A 22,959-nucleotide genomic window follows, 5' to 3' on the forward strand; every position below is an offset into this window, starting at 1 on the left:
TGCTTGGTCAGTAGACTGAATGCCAAGGGTTAAGAGGGTTGATGGGTATCTTTCAGAATTTGCAACTCTAGGGTCCTCCCAAGAGTGCCCCCCACATCTTACCTGATGAGGTCAATAGGTTGAAACTTATAAAACACTCCATAGCGTGCCCATTCCTGATACAGCAGCTAAACAAGAAAAAGAGGGAAACAGATTAGAGGTCGAGGGGACCATTTTTTCAGTCCACCTTAGCAAGTCAAACTTTTATCCTCAAAGCCCAGCTTCTAGGAAAATTCTTACAAGACATCCACGAGGAAGGTATCCAAAGGCAGGAGGCCACACAGGCTGACTTCCCTTCCCCATATAATAAAGGTGACCTTCACCACACTCCGGGGCAGTGCCTGCTATACCTGCCAGTTATAACCCCACATTTCACTCCCTTGCCTGGCTTAGTCCAGCAAAACAGAACCTGGCATTCCTTCATTCACTCCTTAAACAAGTACTTATTGAGCACCTACTACGTGCCAGATGCTGCAGACAGCTGTAAACCAAAGTCATTGCTACCATAGATCTTATGCCCTGATGTATGGGGACAAACAGAAACACATCAACATACAAGATTTATAAATGCCATAAGGAAAACTAAATCAAGGCAAGGGAGCAGAACACCAAGGGCAGGGCAGTAGGGTAGGGTGTTATTTCAGGCAGATGGCAAAGGAAGGCCTCTCCAAGGTGACATTGAGCTGAGACCTGAAGGAAGTGAAGGAACATGCCTGGCAGAAGCATGCTCTTCCTGTGCAAAGGCCCTGAGGAAAGCATGTGTGGTATGTCCTGGGGAAATAGGGAATCCAGGTGGCTGGGGCAGCGTGAGCATGAGGAGAATAATCAGAGATAACATCAGAAGGTACCAAGGTGGCAGACCACTCAGGGGCATGCAGGCCATGCTAAAACCTTTGTACTGTGAAGGAAGCCAGGGAGAGATATGCAGCCATGAGGAGGAATGATCTGGTGTGGACTGGAGATCGCTCATGCCAGCTGCTGTATGGGGAAGAGACTGAGAGCTAGCACAGGAGCAGGGGTCTCTGTAGTGGTCCAGGGGAGGCGAAGGCGGCCTTCAGCACCGAGGCAGTGGGTGATAATGATTATGTTTTAATGGTAGAGTAAGACTTAGTGTCAGATTGGATGTGGGGTGAGATGGAGGACTTGTCCTGAGGCACTGCGTAAATGGTGACACCATGTGCTTTGGAAAAGCCAGTGAGGAAGGAGAGGAGCAGGAGCTCAGTCTGGGTGCCCTGTAGGCATCCCCATGGGGCTACTGAGTAAGCAACTGGGTGTAAGCCTCTGGATTTCAAAGAAGTGTTTACCTCCTAAATTTACAAAGAAGATGTAAATTTGGGAGATGTCTGACAGGAAATGACTTGTAAGGTCATTAAACTATGGAGGCAACCACCAAGGGAGAGGAAGTGGGTAAAGAAGAGGATGACAGTGGTGAGTGGCAACATTAAGAGACCAAGGAGATGATGAGCAGCAAAGGAGACAGAAGAGCAGCCAACGATGTGGAGAGCTAGCAGTGTGTGGTGTCCCAGAAGCCCCAGGACAACTGGTTTCAAAAAGAAGAAAACGACCAGCTGTGTCAAACACCGCTGATGGGTCAGGTCAGGTGAGAATGGAGAAGTGACCTCCAGATTAGGTGACTTTAAGGTCACTCATGACCTTGACAAGAGTGGTTTCTGTGCTGGTGTGGGGGCAACACCCCCACATTAAGCCATGTCATCTTGTGATGTTTGCACAGCAACTTTAGCAGAGCCAGCCCCTGGACAAAACCTAGGTGTCACTCTTGAACAAACCGCATTTCAGTTTCAAACACGTGGCCAGCGAGCTTCACAGATTATCCAAAGGTAAATGAAATAATTAGGCATCATCAAGATACCCACAAGAAAAAGGCCTTAGCATGTAATAAATTCTCTGTCTAGAATTGACAGGTTTGCAACTGGCTGTCCTGTTATGTTCTCTGTTCTCCTCACACACCACACGTCCTTACACGTCACAGAGAATTCACAAGGAATTCTGTCCAGGAGAAGCAGCTCTAACTGGATATTTTGGATATCCAGTTGAACATCAGGAAGCCGTCCTTTTCACTGAAGACCCTTTAAAGACATGATTTTTTCACAAACTGACATAAGAACTAGCATTCCTTCTTCATGGGTGTAGACTCTTAATTGTGATAGTATCTCCAGGTTCTCGGCAAAGCAGAACCTGAAACTGCACGGACCCTGAGAGAGCAAACTGCAGCCACACTTGGCACCACCTGCAAAGGAGGAAACCCAGACACAAAAGAGGGTTGTGTGACTGGCAGAGGAAGATGTGAATCCATGAGTTTGGATGCTGCTCCCTCCAGACAGGTGGCTCCTAACCGAATTCCAGCATGATCATTAAATCTCCTCCTCCCTTACACCTCAGGTGCTTCTGCTGCCCTGGGTCTCTATTCCCTCTCCTAGTGCAATCCCTGCACTCACCAGCACCCAGCTGTCACAGTGACATCATCCGTGGCCCACAGGGAGGCCCGCGTGCGTCAGGAGGTACGGGCAAGGACTCCCCCGAGGGCTGTGGGTCGTCACTGCCTGCCTCATAGGCTCTGACCTCCAGCTCCAGAATGGATTCCTCTCTGAGTCACATAACAAGCCAAAACCTGAACCTGAGAGCACCTATCTGCCACTACCTGGGAGGGAAAAACTAAAAATGCTCTGAGAACCAGTTTGGTACAGTTGGCTCCGGCCCACACTGAGAGCTGTAAGGACATCTGGAGGTCCCTTTTTCAGTATAGTGCCCTCCAAGCACAAAGCTAGATTCTGTTTGTGGATACAGATGAGGCTGAGCCAAGAGAGCTGCGTGAGCTCAGTGAAGACAGGCTGTATGGGCACAGAGGATGTGACGGGGCAGCCCCTGTGAGGGAGCTGCCACTACAGAGCACCAAACCTGGGAAGGGACACGGCAGTTAGGGCCAAATGCTCTGCCCAAGCTGGCTCATGCCTCCCTGCAGGGGAGGCAAGGAAACGGGCGGGGAGCACTGTAGACCCTTCCCCATTCCTACAAATGTTCACTCACACATACTTAGAGACCAAGTGGGTCATGCTACTACAGCCCAGGCTGCAGTGTCCCAGAACAGACTAGCCATCAGGGTGGAGGGAGGTATGCTCTGGAGCCTCTGCCCCACGGGGATTAGTGTGGTGGAGTAAAGTGCAGGAAGACATCCACAGTATCTTGTAACAATCCCTTTAAATATGCAGTGTCTAGATACTGCTAATGCAGGTTTTAGCAAATCTACTTTCTCCCTCAGAGCCACACCATGTCCTCTTCACGACTGGCCAACCCTGCGAATAGATTAGGGAAAGTCTGCAGCTCCCTCTCAATGGACAGTGCCTCATATCAGAGGCCCTGGATGGAATTCCAGACATGTCGGCCTGACCCCAAACCTTTAGGTAGCAATGACCCACAGGGACTCACCCCCCTGCCTGATGCATTCAAGCAACCAGTTGGCTCCCTGGTGTTCACACTTGACAGTGGGTCAGTTGGTTTTAGTATTTTGTGAAACCATAAAAGAACCCAACTGTTGGGGCATCTGAGTGGCTCAGTGGTTGAGCACCTGCCTTTGGCTCAGAGTGTGGTCATGGGATCGAGTCCCACACTGGGCTCCCCACAGAGAGCCTGCTTCTCCCTCTGCTTATGTCTCTGTCTCTCTCTGTGTATCTTTCATGAATAAATAAATAAAACCTTTTTTAAAAATTATTTTTTTAAAAAAAGAACCCAACTGTTAAAACCACTTGCAATGCCAGAAAACGGCAAGATGTTTGAGACTCCTGGCTCTCTCGAAGGCCTCAGGCTTCTCAGAGGGCTGGACCTGCACCAGGAACAAAGATGCCAGCTGCAGCCAACTGTGAGGTGGTGATGGGGCAGGGTGAAGTGAATGGAAGAGAAGGGAAGGCTACTCCCAGATCTTGCAATGAACTGTTTGAATTTTTGGCAAGCTGCTTTGACTCCCTAGGCCTTCTCCACTAGCAAAACTAGTGCAGAAGGGGAAAAAAATCAATCCTCAAGTGAAACCCAGAACCAAAGTACCTTTCTGGTCAGAAAAACAGACCTGACTCTCTTTGTACACCTTTTACGTTGGGTACACTCATTGGGGTTTATAACCATCCACTAGAGAAGACAATCACCTGCCAAAAAAAGCTGGAAAATCCAAGAGTCGGGGTTTAAAGATTGCTAAAGAGAATCACAGTCCAGTGATGTGCTGTAGGCTCCCCTGTAGGTGGGTGAGGATGCTGTAGGGAGCCCTCAGATGCTTACGGTCACTTCCCTGGGGTGCTTGAGAAAAGCAGGCAGGTCTTGGCTCACATGGAACTAGGTGGCTACTGGCAGTGGCTGGAGGGAGGGGACCATCCACACCCATGCTGCTCCTCTTCCTGTTGCCTTGCTTTCTAGAAAGGCGGAAACCCCCTGTTCTCCCGAGGCAGGGTGCGTTAATTACCCTCCAGGAACCGGAGAGAGAGACTGCCAGCCCCTAGCCAGGGCTGAGTCATCGAGACGCACAACTACACGAGGCAAGCTGGAAGGGAAGAAGAGTGCATTCCCAGGGGCCTCTGGGCTTTCCTGGGATCTGCCCACAAGGAGCCTGGGCCTCAGGGAGATCAGGGAACAGGCACAAATGGCAGGGTAGAGTAAAGAAGAACATCCAGGAACTGGCAGGACCGGCAGCTTGGGATGCCCTTGCAAGTCACCTCTGGAGACCCCCAGAGGGGGATCCCCCTGCAGCTCCCAACCCTTTTCCACGTCCTCCAGCAACAGATGCAAGGATTCTCCCTGGCACCCAACCAAAATCCTTCCTGCAGCCCTCTCCAAGAACACTAGGCTATTATAATACAATTAAAACAAATCAATATGCTGCATTTATTCAGAGGTTTAGACTCTTTCTTCTTGAGGATCCTTCTCGGCCCCAGCCATACACCGTGACACTGCGGGAAGGAAGGAAGCCAGCACGATGCTGAGAATTCCCCTTGCCATACACAGGGTGTGGAATACCCGCCTGCAGGGTGCTGGCTGCGCTGTGCACAGGGTTTTAGTCCTGACTTGACAATCATTTCAAGCCATTGGAACCATCTCCTCACCTTGCCAGGAATCAGTTTTCCAACCCAAATGGATAGGGAGCAAAAAAAAAAAAAAAAAAGAGCTTTCCCTCTCTCAAGGATTCTCTTACCCCCACCCCAGCAAAGCCTATTTCCATAATCAGGACTCCGGCAGGCAGAGGAGAATAAGGACTGGTCAGCAAACCCACAGCAAAGCCACAAGAAATGGGCTTCTTGTCTCTCAAAGACAGCTGGCTGCCTTTTGACATCAGCTCTGGGAATTAACCTCCAAGACACAGCTCCATCCGAGCTGGTCTCTCCCTGCCTCCCAGACTACTCATTCCGCCAGTCTGGCCGTGCACTGGGGACCATTCTACTTGCCTATGCAAAATATCTCCTGAAAAGAAAAAATCTGTGCTACGAGGCTGTATCACTAATAATAACATAACAGCATCCCAAAGACAAATAAACATATACTTCAGATGGTCTACAATTCGCTTCCCTCTGCCTCTGTGCAGATAACAGAGGTCTGGATGATCCCTCCCAGGAGTTACTGTGTGTTCCTAGTCCCTGGAATGTTCCTGTAAAGTGCTCCACCTTGATGGCTGGGGTCACCACCCACTCAGCAGGAGGATTCTTAGGTGGGCAGTGGTGGCGATCACTCTTTAAAGGGGAGGAACATGAAATGAGAGAGTGGGAGGACAGAAAACGGTTGGGGTGAGCTAGGTGAGATGTGAGGAGAAACGCTTCCTCCTTTTCCTTTAACTGATCCGGGACTTTTCAGGAAATTAAACACCGAGACTATTAGCATCAGATAGAAAACAGATGAGGTTAAGACATCGCAATACTACAGCAGATTCCCTGGGCAGGCAGAGAGGGGACATGTGTAAGCAATCACAGCAGTATTTCTGGAAAAGACCTTTTATGTTTTTAATACTTAACACTTCATAACAGGGACTAATAGGCAGGATAAAAAGAAGGCTGCTCAAAAGGCAACTTGGGGGATGAGTAATTTTCCAGACAACAGAGCTGGGGTGGGGGGAACTCCTCAGGCTTCAATTCCTCAGCCCTCCTGCCCCTGCCCTCCCTCCTCCACTTGCCAGAGTGGCTGATGGCTGGGGAGCTGGTGGAAGGATGGCATGAGGGGGTTGACAGCCAGATGGGGAAGTCCCCACTGAAGAGGCGAGTGATCCTTAGAGCGCCATGTCATGGTGGGGGGGGGCACACCCACACAGAAGAACCAGGATCTGGGCAGGAGGGCCTGGAGAGCATGGTAGGGGCGGGTGCTGTGGTTGCCACGGGAGGGGTCCTTCCAAAGGGGCCTTTCCCTCTCCTGTCACCTCTGATTCCCAGCTGCCCAGAGCATCACCATGACTGAGACTCCTGCGCCCTCATATTTCTCATCTTTAACTTGGGCATGGTTATACCCCACTTGTCTGCCTTGAGGGCAAGAAGAATAAGCTAAAGATGACCCCTCCCCCAAAAAATAAAGCCACGGTGGCATGGATAATAATACATTTTTAGCAGGGCCACTGGCTTTGGGAGTGAGAGGTCTTCCAAGCCTCCTCTCTGTTCACCATGACAGTGTTATCATGGGCAAGGTGCCCACTGTGGCACTGACTGTGCCTCAGTCTCCCCACCTATAAATTAAGGAATTGGGGCTCTCAGTGTTTCTCAGTTGAAGCCCTCTGGTCACCAGGCATGGGATGATGTTTCTGGGTGGGACTGTAGGACAGACCTCAGGATAGTAGCCCTGCTGGCCCCTCCAGGTGCGAAAAGCCAGTAGCACCCACGTGCACACACACACACACACACACACACAGTCATGTCAATGGCCAGAAATGGCCCCCATATTTCCAATGCCTGGAGGGCAGGGAACTGTGGAAGAACTGCTGAAGAGTACTTAAGCGGGTAAAAAGAACCTTCAGGACGTCTGGGGCTAGTTCCACACCCACCCACAGTCTCCCGTGCCCCAGCATTCCCGGCAGCCCAGGGCCCGCTCACCTTTCTGTCATTCATGTCATCCCCGGGGCTGTCGTATTCACCCTGTAAGAGAGAAAGCACTGCTGCATAAAGCCAAGGGAATTAGCAAAACCAGAGAAAGGGTTTTCTTTTCTATTCTCTGGCGTCATCTCTTTCTATCATTCCCCTTTTGGGGAAAGTCAAAAGCACAACATAGTAAGGAGCCAATATTCCATTTTGTTGGGCAGTGACACTTGCAGTGTCTCCTGGACAGCTTCTCACACAAAGATGCTCCCCTCCTATGCACCTGCGACCCGCCTGTGCCTCCTCAGAGCAAAGGCAGTGCCAGAGCCCGTGGCCACCCAGCACACCATCCAAGATCACCCTGTGCCACAGCACACACCCCCGTCCACAAGTGGCTGAACCTAACGTCATATGTGCCCACAGCAACAGTATCACTGGAGACAGACTGTCATCTGGAAGTTCCTTAGGGACTCAGGGAGCCCCGCTCCACAGCCTCATTCGGCATACACGTGGAACACATGAGAAAGAAGTGACCAGTCCGTGAGGAGAGCAGCTGTGAGGGCATTTAGTTCATGGGCCAGTTAAGTTCTTCACGAAGCGTCTTGAAGAACATCGCTGCACCTTGTTACAGGATGTCTATAACACTACTTCCCATCAAGGAAAGCTCTATTTACAGTCTGTTTTCTCTGCTTAACCAAACAATAGTGTAAGGAATTTTGAGAGATTTTCTTCAAAAAATATTAAAATCTATTTAAAAAAATTGAATTGGGGCGCCTGGGTGTCTCAGTGGGTTAAGCATCAGCCTTCGGCTCAGGTCATGATCTTGGGGGTCCTGAGATCCAGCCTCACATCGTTGGGCTCGCTGTTCTGCAGGAAGTCTGCTTCTCCCTCTCCCTCTGCCCGTTCCCCCACTCGTGGTCTCCCACTCTCTCTCTCAAATAAATAAGTAAAATCTAAAAAAAAAAAAAAGATCTGATACTTAATATGTATTTATTTGCCTATTAAGGACGAGGAATTTCACACCCACACAAAACAATCATGTACAAAATGCCATTCTTCGGTCATTTTAGGGTCTGACCATCCAGGATTGAGTGACCTGGGCCCTAGACCTTCCTTCCACCACCACCCACCCACCTTCGCCACCACCTCCTCCCTTCTAACACTTGCATGCCACATCTGCCTTCTCACATGGCCTCCCAAAACCAGTGCACAGAGTGTGGGGTACACTTACACCGAAACCAGCTTGCCATCAGGGCAATACCCAGATAGTTGTGGGAATAACTGTCCACCCTGAGAAAGCCAGAAACAGCCCAGGTTTCTGAGCTGCAGCATGACTCCTCTCTGCCCCGCTTGGTATACACTGTGTCGCCTGTGGGCACCACCATCTGAAGACCACCGGGAGCAGGTGGCAGAAAAGATACTTACATCATGAAGAGGGTAGGCAGCCTCGTAGATATTGTTTGCTATCAGAGAGTTAATGCCTGTGAAAGGAGAGAAGATGAAAGTGGTTAACTGTAGGGCAGAGGTTTCTCGACTTAACCTCTGTCTATGGGTAAGTATTAACCCCCACCACTTCCCAGCTGAGGTTCACTGTGTGCTCCTCTGGCACCCCCATCTAGAAGTTTCTGTGGAGCTTTAGTTCTTAACTTGAGAACAATATTTGTATTTCCCCAATACAAAGTTACATTCCAAGGTCAAATGAGCTCTCTCAAACCTCACTTGCCCCATCCTCAGGCCTCCATACTGCCACAGACTCTCCGGCACCACCACCTCTACCACCACCAGGTGATGCTCCCTGTGTTCAGTGACAGTGCAGGAATCACTCTACAGATTACTGTCATTATGACCAATAAAAGGATGTGTCAGAGCATCCCACAGCTCAGTATCGGAACTCATTTCTGGTGCCTTCCTGTTCTTTCCCAGAGCAGTGTTCATCCCTCCCCAACCCTGGTCTGCCTGGACCATTAGCTAGCTCCTTGAGGTAGGTGACTGTAGGGCAGTGATTCTCAAAGTGTATGTGTCCTGAAGAACACTGAGAGTCCCCATGACCCGTTCAGGAGGTTCACAAGGTCAAAACTAATTTTATTAATAGCACTAGGACATTATTTACTTTTTCCCTCCTATTCTGTTATGAGTATAGAGTGGGGTTTTGTGAATGGGATGTCATCACCCCCCTGACAGCTAATAGAATGGGTGCTTGTGTATCCTTGTGCTTTAAAACTTTCTCAGTTTTAACTCCTAATACAGTAAGTATTAACTAACCCACCTAAACAAAAGTTCTTTCGATGCTCTCAAAAAATTTTTAAAGTGTAAAGGGTTTTTGAGGTCACAAAGTTTGAAAACCACACAAGAGATTCATTTTTAATCCTAACAGTATTTCACATCACATGCATAAAGCAGACTCTACTAAACATATGCTAAATGAGTAAATGACTCTGTCCCTATAACTCCAGTATAGTCACAACAGAAAACTTTCTGCACAGAGGCGGTGCTGTTTATTTGTTTCATTCACAGTTTTATTCAGAGACTATAAAATGGCCTGAATGTTCTGACTCAGGATAGTCTGTCCTGGGTCACTGGCTCCCATATGGGATACATTATATCCCACTAACCCCCAGTAGCAGTACCAAGGACCCTACTATGCAAGGATGCACATGTAATCCTGGATACGGAGGAGGGTCGGTGAGCTCTGGGACACGGTCATTTCCCCTGTCTCAAACACACTTTCGGTCCTGAACCATTCTTTCCAGAGAGACTGTAGACAGTCATGAGATGAGAAGAAAGTGGTTTTAGAGGAAAACATGTATCATGTACTAATGCTAAGTAATCTGCATTTGCATGGCTCTGGATAAACGACAAGGATGGATAACAAATCTAGACATTTTCCACCTCCCCCTTCCCAAGCAATACCCCACCCACATACTCAGAGACTGCAGAGACTCTCAAACAATCCTCTCTCCTCAAGGGCCTCCTCCTAACCCTATTCGCCTCATTACTAGGGCTCTGGATGCCAGGAAGACCAGCCATGAGCCCCACGTGGAAGCAGAGGCCCTCGGGAGACTGCAGGGGGCGCTCTCAGAAGTGACTGCTCTTGCAGTGAGTTGAGAGCTGCAGCATCACCAAAGGGTGGGTCAGTCTTTTCTTGATTTTAAGCTTTCTCCTTGGCATGAACATAAACCATCTGAAATAACTTGGCAGAAGGGGGGGACAGAGGGTGGGTAAAGGGAGTGTGGATGGGGGAGGAGTGCCCAGGGGCTGAATGAGCTGCAGATCTGTCTTACTCACAAGACTAAAATTTCACTCTGAGCATCATTAATCAGTTCAAGAGCCATAACCACAGCAATGCAAAGCCACCCTACAATAATCAAGAGGAAGAGTCCCGAGTCAGGAGAGGGGGTAGGGGTGGCTCAAAGCTACAAAAGGGCTATCGATGCAGAAAGACGCTGAAGCAGCCCAGGCAGGGCGAGCTATAAAGTAGACCGCACCTGCACACTACCCACCACCCCCAATCCCTGCACTCACACCCGTGGTGGCCGCAGCAACAGCAGTAGCATACACCCTGAGGACAGTCCCCAGACTGCATGGAGAAAGTGAAACAGGTGTGGAACTCTTGGCTTTGCTGGGCACTGAGCACAGCAGCCGAATGTCTGACAGCAATAAGCTGACAACCTGAATTCACAGGTCCTGCTGCCAGATCCTCATAAGGATCTCAAATCACTGGAGGTCTAAAGCTGTGTACCCTACCTCTCATCTCAAATAAAGCCTGCTGTGCACCATGTGCCTAACGCAGGTAGCTCTCTTCACTTGTAGCGTGTTGTCAGCCCACTGTTTTGTGTTCCCTGGAGGTTCACAAGGTACCCAAGAGCCCTCCCCCCTCATCTATATCTCTCACAGCACCTAGTTCACTGCTGGGAACACGGAAGAGATATGGCTGGTGAGAGTAACCAGCCCCATGGCTAAATTCACTGCAGTATCTCTTCCCATTTATCACAGGCACCATCTTCCTCACTCCACCAGTGTTCTATGGCAATCTCTGCCGATGAAGAACCTTTAAACTCTGGTTGATTAGTCTATTTCCTAGAGAAGAAGCCCAACCAATGGTTCTTTGTCTTGGGGCCAATACAATTCAGGTCATCAAACCTGAGTTGTCCCAACCCAGAGAAGCAGAACCCCAAAATGCTGTAACAGAACGTGCCTCTGTCCTTCATGGTTGTGTACCTCCTCTTTTCCAGATGGCGTGATGTGGGCCATCCCAATCAGTGGCTGCCATAAAGGGAGGGAACAGCACATAAAAGAAGGAGTGGTGGGGAGAGTGGTAGGGGGAGGGGGGAGGCAAGTTGAAATAACTATTCATCCACAATTTCACCCAAGAATGGGAATTGCTTTGGCCTCTTGTGTCACCCACAGACTTCAGAAACAAAGATCCTACCCCCAAACTAGCATGGAAATCAGTTTGAAAGAAGAAAATAATCAAACGTTTTTGTTTTTTTGGGTTTTTTCAAAAAAGAGTCTCTGCTTTGAAAACTGAAATTCTGAATTTTTTTCTTTCTTTTCAGCAAAAATGAGCTAATTGGTTCCATCATGTCCCATCCATCTGGCCATAATGGCAAAGCTTTTCTCTTCAGGATCACATCTAGTATTTCCTCTCTGTTCTAGACCCAGGGAGAGGGGGAAAGATAGAAAAAGAGAGAGAGAGAGACCCCCAACCTCTCATCCCACTGTCCCCAGAAGGGCAGCCAGGAAGGAGAAGGCACAGAGGACACTTCTTTTCACCTCTCTCCACAAAGAGGAATAATAGTGCCTCGGCTCAAACACAGCACTGCCCACTGAGGACCTCCTCACTGATCCCTGCAGTCCCGTTAAGTCACTAGGTTCTTCCTATCTCTAGCTGTTAGAACTATAATCCCTAAAGGAAAAGGCTCATGCTTCTCCTCTGCCCAGCACCAACCACAGCTCTACACAGCCTGACCCAGCCAGGCCTGGCAATGCTGTTGCTTGGCATCCAGAGGGCCAGGGTCAGGCACCAGGATCAGTATCTGAAAACACACACTCAGAACACAAATCCTGAGGCCTAGCATTTAGCTTCCAAGACATCTCTGGTTTCCCGGACACAAAGGGTCAACTAAAGCACAGTTTATGGTCAGCCTCCCAAAGAGAGCCTCATTAAATCTACAAGTGCCGCTGGGTGACAGGGACTGCAGCTCTTTTCCCTCCAGGCCAAACTCAAAGGAAACTTATCCAGAGGGACAGGTACTTAGAGGAATGGTGAACTCTTAAAAACCCATTTGGTTTTGATTCCCCCCCCAGAACAGGGCCCAGTCCGCCCGGCATTCTGCTTTCATCCACGTACTCCAGCCGGACGTAAATCTAAACCAGAGGCCCCAGACGGTGCATTTAACAGAGACTATATTTACCCATCACCAAATTGTCTTGACGTGTGCTTAATTACTTAAATGCCTTTAATCCTGAGCCTTTTCTTCTAACAAAATATAAACCAGTTCAGCTGGATGAATGATAAACCAGATGTTTACAACGCACAACATGGTCTGGCTTCGGTCAAAATAATTAAGACATCGTCTCCTCAGCGGGGAGGAGAGAAGCCCAAAGCGTACATTTGTTGAAATGCTCTGACACCAAAATGTCTATGAAAATGTAGTTCCATCAATCTGTAATTTTCTGTCCACAAAAAGGCAGCAATAACTTCCATACAAAAGAAAAGGTGTCTCTCTCCCTCTGACATGGCCAAGGGGGCTTGGGTTTCTCTCTACAGAAAGGTGTGCTTTAAAGGCATCCAGTCAATGATACTGCAGTAATGTTTTATGGTGCCAGATGGCAACTACACTTATCGTGGTGAGCACTGAATAATGTACAAAATCTGCTGAATCACGGTGTTGGACACCTGAAACTAATATAACATCCTATGGTAATTATGCTTCAGTGTTTAAAAAGGCATTCCATGACAGGGTGAATCTGCAGGGCCCTGACAGTTGACCTGACATCACGTCGATGAAGGAGGCATCGTGGGGCTAGACTGAGTTTCACTGGGCCAAGATTGCTCAAGTGCTATCACCACCTTGCAGAACCCAAACTCACAAATATATTCGGACAGTGTGTGTGTGTGTGTGTGTGTGTGTTAGTCCATCATACCTCACTTCCAGGGGTAAATAAGAGAGAAAAGCTGGGTCACAGAAGAAACCCTCACAATCAAAAGACCATGGGCAAATGCCAATCCACCCATAGGACAGTAACCCTTTCATTGCCTTCTTATGCTTATTTTTACCCTCCTGCCCATTCTTCCACCAAAGGAAAGAAAAAAAGAAGAAAATGAGATAGAAAGTCCAAGAGGCCCTACTGCTGGCTCAGACAAAAGGGATTGAATGCTAAATGTCCATATGACAAATGACAGAAAAGTATTAGCAACAATAAGGCCCTTCACAGAGATGACTTGGTCATCTTTGGGTACCTCAAAAAAATAATGACCAACCCCCCAGAGGACAGAGCAGTCTGCATCATTCTTTCCATTCTCAGATGTGAGCAGGTCAAGAAGCCTGTGGCTGCTAGCCCATAGTCCTCTTTATCTAACCTTAGAGTTCCTAAGAATCACCTGGGTAGCTTGTTAAAAATGCAGCCTCTGGGGCCCTGCCCCTGCAGATTCTGACTCAGCAAATCGAGTGTGGAATCTAGAGAACTAGGGCCTTCAGAAGTGCACCAGGGGATTCAGATGCCAGTGGAGTGGGACCACACCTGAGCAATGTCACTCATGGCCATGTGCAAAGGATCGATGCAGGAGTGCAGTCTTTTCTCCCGATCACCTTGGCCAGTGGTCCTGAATCCTCCCTGCCCTCACCTTCCCTTTCACTGTCTACTCCCATGCTCTTTGAGTGCAACTTCAAGTCCTGGCTATGCCCTGGGACCTGCCCATTGTGAATTTATAGGAAAGCCAGCCCCCTCCCTGAGCCTAGCTGGCTCTTAAGGAAAGGAGACCATGTTGTTCCTTTGAATCTAAGTCTAGGAAATGCTGGAGATGGAATTAGAAGCTTCAAGCACGCTGAGGGGGTCCCTTGTTATGTTAACAAGAAAAGAAAGAAATGGGCCCATAAAGGGAATGTGACTTGACCTAAGGTTCTCAATTTGTTCATCCCAGAGCTGAAATGTCACCTGCTTCTCCAGCCTTGTTGGGTGTGCACCTATCTTCCTTTTGCTCCTTCTAGATACACTCTCTCCCCTTCTCTATCTGACATGAGTAGTCTCCCTTGCTCTCTGCCTTTCTACTGGGTTTGGCAGGTCTGAGGGAGATGGGACCACCTGACCTCCTCCCTGAATAGCAACCTGTTTCTCCCCATGGGTCTCCTCTACCCAGCCCTGTCCACCTATGTTCTAGCAATCTTTTTCTCACCTCTTGAATCCAGAGCTAGGAACAGCTTTACTGCTGCTAAGTCTAAGCATCCCCAACTACCTGTCCACACCTTTGTAAATGGTCTCTCAATATTCTCACCTTAAATTATCCTACTTTGAGTGTGTCATTTGTTCCCGTTAGGACCCTGATTCTCTGAAGTGGCTCCCATCATGTCTTCTGTATTATTTGCTCTTCTTGCATGTATCTCTCTTATATCATGTATCTCACAAGCCATGTGGCACCTTACTACTTCTTCTCCTCAAATGTTACCTTGTATGTAAGCCCCTTAAGAGCAGGGGTTTGTGTCTGTTGTGTCTGGTTGATTCGTTACTCTATTCCTTAATTCTAGAATATGAATGACATATAGTAGGCGCTCAGTAAATATCCACTGAGTAAATGAATGGATGTTAAACTGGGAAGGCCTCAGCTTCCACCTCTCTGAGAAACCCTTCCCCCAAAACCTCATCCACTTATTAATTTATTTTATTTTATTAATTAATTTAAAGAGCATGAAGAGAAGCCAGGGCACCTGGGTTCTAAATATGGCTTTAAGTCTCTGACCTCAGGCACCCTGTTAATCTCTCCGACCTGAAATTGGTTAACATCTACTGACCCTACTCTGTGTGGTGGCTTCAAGGATCACAAGAGAAGTGAGTAAAAATGTGCACATGCACAAGGGGTCATCATTATTCTGGTTACAGTAATACCTTATTTGTTCAGAGATCTCTTATCTGCTTATCTCAGTTTTCACAACAGAGAGCCCAGAAGAAAAGATACCTAGATCTTACAAAATCCATTCCCTAATGTTGTGTACTGTAACCACAGCAGAATCCTGCAATCCCTCCCTCCAAGAATTTTCTCTCTCTTCACCCAAAATTCTAATAAGCTTGTTTTTCCATCTCCCAGAGACAGCAAAGCAAAACTGAAAGAACAGAATTCAGAGAAAGAGGTTACCAGAGTCCAAGATTCAAGATATCAGAGAGTGTAAGCAAACGACCCTAAGGATTCTTGGAAGATCCTTAAGGAAATATTTTCAAAATTTATGTTTCTAGTGATGATCCTGATTCATCCAGAAAAGGTTACATATGCGTCTATACAGAGGATATACCTTGATCTATTCTATATAAGGAAGCAGAGTACAAGAGATTCTAGAAAAATCTCTGTACCAAAAGATGTTGCTGAGGACTTTGAGGGCTAAACCACTGATATATTCCCCGTCCACTTTGGTTCAAGGTCAAATTTGCAGCCCAACTGTAGGAACTACAGGGCCTTATGGTTTGAATATTTGTATTCTATTTTTCCCTGTTTTGAAATTCTATTTTAATTTGTGCTTTTCCTGGTTCTTATTTCTTAATTTATTTATATTATGCTGTTTTATTGTTTTTCTTGTGAGCCACCTCAGAAATTTTGTGGAGCAAGACAGGAATATAAATAATGCCATACAGGCAACTTGTATATAGCTTCATGCTTTGCAAAAGTCAGCCTCAAATAAATGTATTTCCACAAGGAAAAAAAAGTAATAGTACTAAGTGAAAGGGAATGTTTTTTAATTATTATTATCTTTTGCATATTTTCCATCTTTGATTCTAACCTTTATTTTCTCTATCTCTTGATTCCCTTTGTAACTGGCTACACCAACAAAGGGAATAAAGCTTTGTAAACTGGCTGCAGTAATGACTATATTAAAGGGGAAGAATCAACACAAATACCTTGGAAAACAGTGCCAAGCATTGTTCTGTTTTCCCTTTTTCTCTTCTTTCTATGAGGCAACAATCCTCTGGAGGAATCTAAGTCAATTCCAGCCATTTGTGCTTCTCTATAAACCCAGAGAGAAGGGCAATAAAATCAAAATTTACCCCATAGCTCAAAAGGCCATGTTATCGTGAGGCCTCTGAGTGTCACTACATTTCTCAGTTTTTCTGACTTTCTAAGTAAGATGGTACATTGGCCAAAGAGCTTAGGAGGAGCTTGACTTTCCCAGCTGGAAGACAACTTGAAAATCAGTCTCAGGGTTCTCTTCTGCTAGGAAGCAGAGAAATTCAGTCGTATGACCCTTGTTACAAACCCAGGAAATCACTGACAACTACTGCTGAACTAACAGACTTTTGGGTGGGGGTTAGGGCTTCAACATATGGATTTGGGGGTGGGGGGCCTGGGAACACAAACATCAGGCCCATAACAATATGTAACTATGAAGTGGTTTGGATTTCATCTAAGGGAAATGTGATCTATTTTACCATTTCAAGCAGACCAGTGAAAGAATCAGATTTGCATTTTAGAAAGCTCATACAGCCTATATCTTATGGCATAGGTTAGAAATGGACAAAATGGGATCTAAGAAGACCCCTTACTGTTTGGGATAGTAAATTCAGGGTAAAAAAAAAAAAACATTTAACATAGAGCAGGATAATGGCTGTAAAGAGTCAAACTGTACCTATTTCAGACATGTTCACGTGGTCAACTCAACAGCACTTTGTTATAGTTTCTGGCTTGAGAAATTAAGAACTAGGGTTCACTGAAGTTTGGGGTATATAAATGGGAGTTGGGTTGTCTCCCCCAAAGAGAAATCTGTATTTTGGGAGGTTTAAATCGTGGCTGAGGTTTTTTCAGAGCATCTGCATGAAGATAGATGTCAAGTGCATAGTCGGATATTTAGTTCTGAGAATCTAAAGAAAAAAAATCATTCATCACTTGTTATATAATGCCCATGCTTAGAGCACAGAAATCAATAATGGGATTTCAAAATTTACTGTGTACTGAGTTGCTTACCTAAGATTTAATTTACATTAGAATGGCACTAAAAAAGAGGCTTTATGATACCTTACCTTCTGTTTTCCTTCATTTTCATCATTTTATAAGTGCAGGAAAACTGAGGCTAATGGACACAACACAGCCTACTAAAATCTAGGCAAATTTAATGGAGACAGAATTCACTTCTCCATGTCTCCCTGCCAAGGTCCCTGCCAAGATCCTACTTTGGTGTTTAGGAACTCAGGTTCAATGTATGTCAAAAGAAGGTAGGCTTCTCTTCCACTTCAAGTGCCTATAGATTGGTGGCCAGATAACGACTGCTTCTGTAGTAACAGGCTTTAAAGACTTAACCTAATTCCACCCCTAGATTACAGTGTTCCAAAAGTAGCAGAAATAGGATTTGGAGCAAAGAAACCCAAGTTCTAGACCTAATTCTGACAGTGATTCAGTATGTGACCCTGGACAAGTCACATGTCCTCTCCGTTCCCCATTTGTAGAATTACTAACATGCCAACTTTCCCCTGAGCTACAAAGTGAATATTAGATAGTGTATCTTGATACTTAGACACATACATGAAGGTAACTGCTTCCACTTCTGTGTTCCCTCTGCACTCTGGACATGTCTCTATAGCTGTACCTAGCAGATTATTTCATAGTTATTTATTTATATGTCTGTCTAAATGTCTATACGGCTAAACCAAGAGCTTCTCAAGGCTAGAAATGAGGTCAAATTCATCTTGACATCTCTGAGTTTCTATACCATCATTTGACACATAGTAGGTGCTTAATAAATGTTTTCTGAATGTCAAAAAAGAAAGAAATTTTTGAAAGCTACTCACCAACAACAAAATATTTAGGATGTTTAACGTGAGACATCACCAAAAAACTCAGATGCTCAAAGGGGAAAAAAAGGGGGGACATTTGATATTAAAGCAGAAGGTCTCTAATGGCCTTTCAACAACCGAGAGACTATCTCTCAAAATAAACTTCAGTTTTTAAGGACTTTCCAGTTCGTAAAACAAACTAACAGCTCTACACTTCATCTTCTCAAAAACTCTGCAAGATAATGGAGATAGATATCTCCACTCGACATCAAAGGAAACTGAGTTGCAGAGAAGTTAAGCCATTTGTCCATGGACACAATTACCAGCAACTGGTGTGGGTTAACAGACTAAACATGTTTAATTAACTCACTGAAACAAACTGACAGAGTAGAATGTACAAGGCAGGTAGCTCGGTGTCCTGAGGCATAAAAGATGACTCAGATACACCTCTAGGACTCTCTGGGAGTCCAAGCCATGGACATAATGATCAGCAAGAAAGAGACTGAGTCTGGTGGGAGCTCCAAGAAGAGGGCACTGGGAGAACCTGTGAGACAATCATGGTTGGTCTGGGGATGGGCATGAGGATAATGGGAGTAGGATGTTCAAGTAAAGGGAAATGTGTGAGCAAAAACAGAAGACAGTGGGCACGTCAACAGGAAGAGAAGTGGGAGAGAAAGGGAATTAAATACAATGGACATTTCACATATTGATTTTAAGGCTCTGATGAATATCTCAGGGGAGGTATCCATCTGGCAGTTGGAAATGTTTGCTGGAACTGGTCAGAAAAGTGAGAAATAGAAATACATGGTTGCCAAGGGCGCCTAGATAGCTCAGTCAGTTAGGCGTTCGACTCTTGGTTTCAGCTCAGATCATGATCTCAGGATCATGGGATAGAGCCAATAGCAGGCTCCACACTCAGCAAGGAGTCTGCTTGAGATTCTCTCTCTCTCTCCCTTTCCGTGTGCCCCTCCCCTCACTCATGCATATTCTCTCTCTCTCAAATAAATAAATAAATTTTTTGGATTATTTATTTGAGAGAGAGAGAAAGCAAAAGACAGTGCATGAATGGAGGGGGAGGTGCAGAGGGAGAAGCATGCTCCCCACTGAATAGAGAGCCTAATGTGGGGCTTGGTCCCATGACCTGAGCCAAAGACGCTTAACTGACTGAGTCACCCAGGTGTCCCAATAAACAAATCCTGAAAAAAAAAAAAAAGAAATACATGGTTGCTAGTCATCTGTATAGAGAGAAAGTAAGGAGGCCATGGGAATATGTAGAAGAAAACATCTAAAATCTAGGAGAAGGAAGAAGAATCAACCAAAAAGTGTGGCCACAGCAGAAACAGAACGGCAACAGGTTAGTAGAGCAGTAGCACCTTTCTAGATATCAACTCTCAGAAGACGGAGATTGGTAAAGAAGGTTTGGGAGGATGTAGAAGGTTAAAAAAGATGAACTAAGAAAAAGGCTACAAAATGTGGCAAGTAGGAAGTTTCCCAAGACACCTGAGGGAGCAGGTTTGGTCCAGTTGGGGATGGTGTAACATGATAAAAGGCAGATTAATGGAACGGAGGGGTGAACTGGTCAAGAAGAGAGGCAAATTTAAAAATTCTGATAGAAGCCACAAGAAATACAAATACATTTTAAGATCTCTCGATTCCTCTGGTAGTCCTTGTAACCAAGGACAAATGACTGCTCCAAGCAAGGGCCTCAGTCTGTTCCATGGAATCAGGCTGGGCTAATTAATTACCTCCCTTATTCACATCCTGGCCTCATCAGCACCATGGTCCAGACAAATAACATCATGTAGAAGACTTGACTTTTAAAAATTAGAGTGTTATTTGTAATTCTGTAGCAAGAGGAGTACATCAAAGCAGTCACACATAAATCGCCCCCTTGAGAAGTTCTGTGCTATACTAAAAGCACTATCACTATATAAAACCTGTTCTGGTTCCTTCTTCAGTACCATTCTCCTGGTCCTGGTAGTGAGGCAGCTTAGGAGTCCCTCTCAAAACTCTCCAAAATTAGCCATTATTATCATTAGCTTGAGTGACTACATTGGCCTGAGTAACCACATTACTCACTACACTTGCCTCTAAATGACTCTAGACTCTTTTTAACTCAAAGCTGACTCAAAAGTGAGAGATTTGCCACCCCAGAGTGTTTTCTGAAGGAATTTCTCTCAAAGGTTTTAAAAGCCATTCTGAGTGATGGCTGAACCACTGGAAAGAGCTCAGCCTGCAGAGTGATTCCTGTGGAAAGGATACGTGCTCATATTCACAAGCTCCCTGTTTACCTCAACCATTATGTATGTCTTCTGCAAAGTCCACCAACATCAGTTGGCCTGCCTTATGGGCCCCCAAATGCTGACATTCCTGCTGCAAAGACTAATATCCTCAAATTTCAAAAACAAGCCACAAGGGGAACAGATTCAGCCACATTTGGTGACAGGAATGCTGAACTCCAGAGCCGCATGTTCAGACTAACATGTGGCCTCTCAGACAAGTCACTCACCCTGTGGGCGGCCAGCTCCTTCACACGTAATGGAGGAGGCTGCACTACAGGGCCTCTGAGATGCCTTCCTTCTTTTTTTTTTTTTTTAACTCAACCCTGAGAGGTTTTTTTTAAGATTTTATTTATTTATTAATGAGAGACACAGAGAGTGAGAGAGAGAGAGAGAGAGAGAGAGAGCAGAGACACAGGCAGAGGGAGAAGCAGGCTCCATGCAGGGAGCCCAACATGGGACTCGATCCCGGGACCCCAGATCACGCCCTGGGCCAAAGGCAGGCACTAAACACCGTGCTGAGCCACCCAGGGATCCCCTGAGATGCCTTCCTTCTTAAAAAAAGAAGTAAATAAACTACTTCCATGTTTGGGTGATTATTAAAAACTTTCAGAGACTGTGAAGACAGGGATGAAGGTCTGGGAGAAGTTACAGCAATCTGGGGAGCACCCCGCCCCCCCCCCAAAAAAAATGGAGCACTGCTGCTCCTGGAGACCAAGCAGGACTTCTGGCCCTGAGTGAAAACAGCCTTCCCTCTTCTGGGCAGAGTGGGGGGGAGCGGGGGTATTTGTTTTGTTCTTTGCTGCCCGCCCCCCCACAGGGAGCCACTGAAAGGACAGCTCTGGCCCCCTGGGCAGCCCATCAGCAGTGGGGGCCCACGGGCAGGCAAGGGGGTCCTTACCCATTGTGTTGTTGGCTCGAGAACAGGCCGTGCGCTTCAGGATCTCGTGCACCTAAAACAGACAACAGTAGGGCTGTGAGCACTGTGACCAAGTGTGTCACTGCACCAGGGGGCATGAAGTGGACCAGACAGCTGAACCCACTTCCAGGGAGGGGGAAGCCCAGCATGTGCCAAGCTCGTGCCCTGCCTGTCAAACCCATTCAAACTTAAGTGCTTTGAGGAAACAAAGAATCTAAGCCCCTCACACACACAACCTTCTTCCCCCCACCCTGAAAAGAATAAAGGAAGGCTATAAATTGACTGCAGTTATTGGAGGTAAGGAAAACACAGCAGGGAGCCCAGACCCTGTGCCCAGGCCAGACTGTCCTCTCCACCAGCCCTGAGTCGTGCCACGCTGGGGAAAGCACAGGACAGGGAGGCCACCGAATCTGGCTCCAGGGCTGGCTCCTAGCCGTCCACAGACCCTGACAGTCCATGGTCTTCTCTGTAATGGAGCTAACTCTCAGAGCTGCTTTAAGAAACCATGAAAGTGCTTTGTAAACTAAAAAACAGGTAACTAGGTGGTGGGCATTAAAGAGGGCACGTGATGTATTGAGCACTGGGTGGTGTATGCAACAGAAGAATCATCGAACTCTACCTGTGAAACTGATAACACGCTATATACTAATTAATTGAATTTAAATAAAATTTTTAAAAAGTAACTTTTCAAGTTTTAAAAAAGAAAAAGGGCCACCTACATCTTGCTCAATGTTACTATTATTTCTCTCTTTTTTTCCTGAGTCCTAATCTTGTCTCCCCGGTTGGATGCTTCCTCCAGACTCCATGTCTCAGAGAACTTCGGGGCACACGACAGACTGCCAGCTCAATGGCCACTGCATGCCCAAGCCAATGAAGGCCTGGACATGGGGCTTGCAGGGGAATATCCCTCACCTGCAAAGGAGGGCTGCTGAGTCCTCCCTGCAGAGGGAACAGGGACTCAGGTAAACCTGTTGGCCACCTAGTGCCCTCCAGTGCCCTAGTGGGTCCCAAGCTTGCACCAGGCTCTAAAGAGGTGCCCAGCAAGGCAGTCTGCTCTGGGACAAATACTCAGGGTGTTTAGACACCCACAAAGAAAGGGTACAAGGATGATGTTTACAGATGTGAACAAGGTCCTCAGACAAAAGTCCAGGGCAGAGTAACCCCAAGACAAAACTCTAGGGCTCCTTTCTCCTCCTTTTCACTATGTGAGATGGACTGGGGAAAGGAAGAAGCTTCCAGAATGAGAACTGAATGAGATAAATGTGTTCCTCCATCATCATTCACACCCCCACCTTCCAGCCACAGACCTAGAGGGAGTGGGAAATAAATAACTTCCAGCGGTATCAGGCCCAATAATGCTTAATTCATTTATAATACTGTGCAGTAATTCAACAGCAATAATAATTAGGAACAGCATTTATATGGCATTGTACTATTTTACAAGTACTTTCCACAACACTCTATAACTCCCCCATAGACATGAGACCCAAGCCACAGTGATATTTAAATGGCTTGTAATAGCATCAACCAAAAAAATGGAAGTTAATGCTTTTTTCCATAGGATGATAAAAGGAATCATGTGCCCATTTTAAACCTTCCTAAAAGACTAGGCTAAGAGACCTGCAGTGTTTTCCTGCCCAAGCTGCAAGCAAAAGGTCAAGGCCATGTTTTCAGTGTGCCCTGGACATGTTCTACAGCTTCCTCT

At 46.5% G+C, this 22,959-nt stretch overlaps 1 protein-coding gene across 1 annotated transcript in view; it reads right to left on the reverse strand.

Annotated features, from left to right (window-relative positions):
• The window catches only part of ANO2 (anoctamin 2), a 340,992-nt gene that overhangs the window by 214,143 nt on the left and 103,890 nt on the right, over positions 1-22,959 (reverse strand). Inside the window, exons 7-10 of the mRNA XM_055315496.1 lie at positions 21,237-21,288; positions 8,511-8,566; positions 7,104-7,145; positions 103-167 (exon numbers count right to left, since the gene is read on the reverse strand). Coding sequence (XP_055171471.1) covers positions 103-167; positions 7,104-7,145; positions 8,511-8,566; positions 21,237-21,288 — 215 coding nt within the window. The remainder of the gene's footprint in view (positions 1-102; positions 168-7,103; positions 7,146-8,510; positions 8,567-21,236; positions 21,289-22,959) is intronic.

The sequence above is a fragment of the Nyctereutes procyonoides genome, unplaced genomic scaffold (genome assembly GCF_905146905.1).
Source record: "Nyctereutes procyonoides isolate TBG_1078 unplaced genomic scaffold, NYPRO_anot_genome, whole genome shotgun sequence".
Taxonomy (NCBI): Eukaryota; Metazoa; Chordata; class Mammalia; order Carnivora; family Canidae; genus Nyctereutes; species Nyctereutes procyonoides.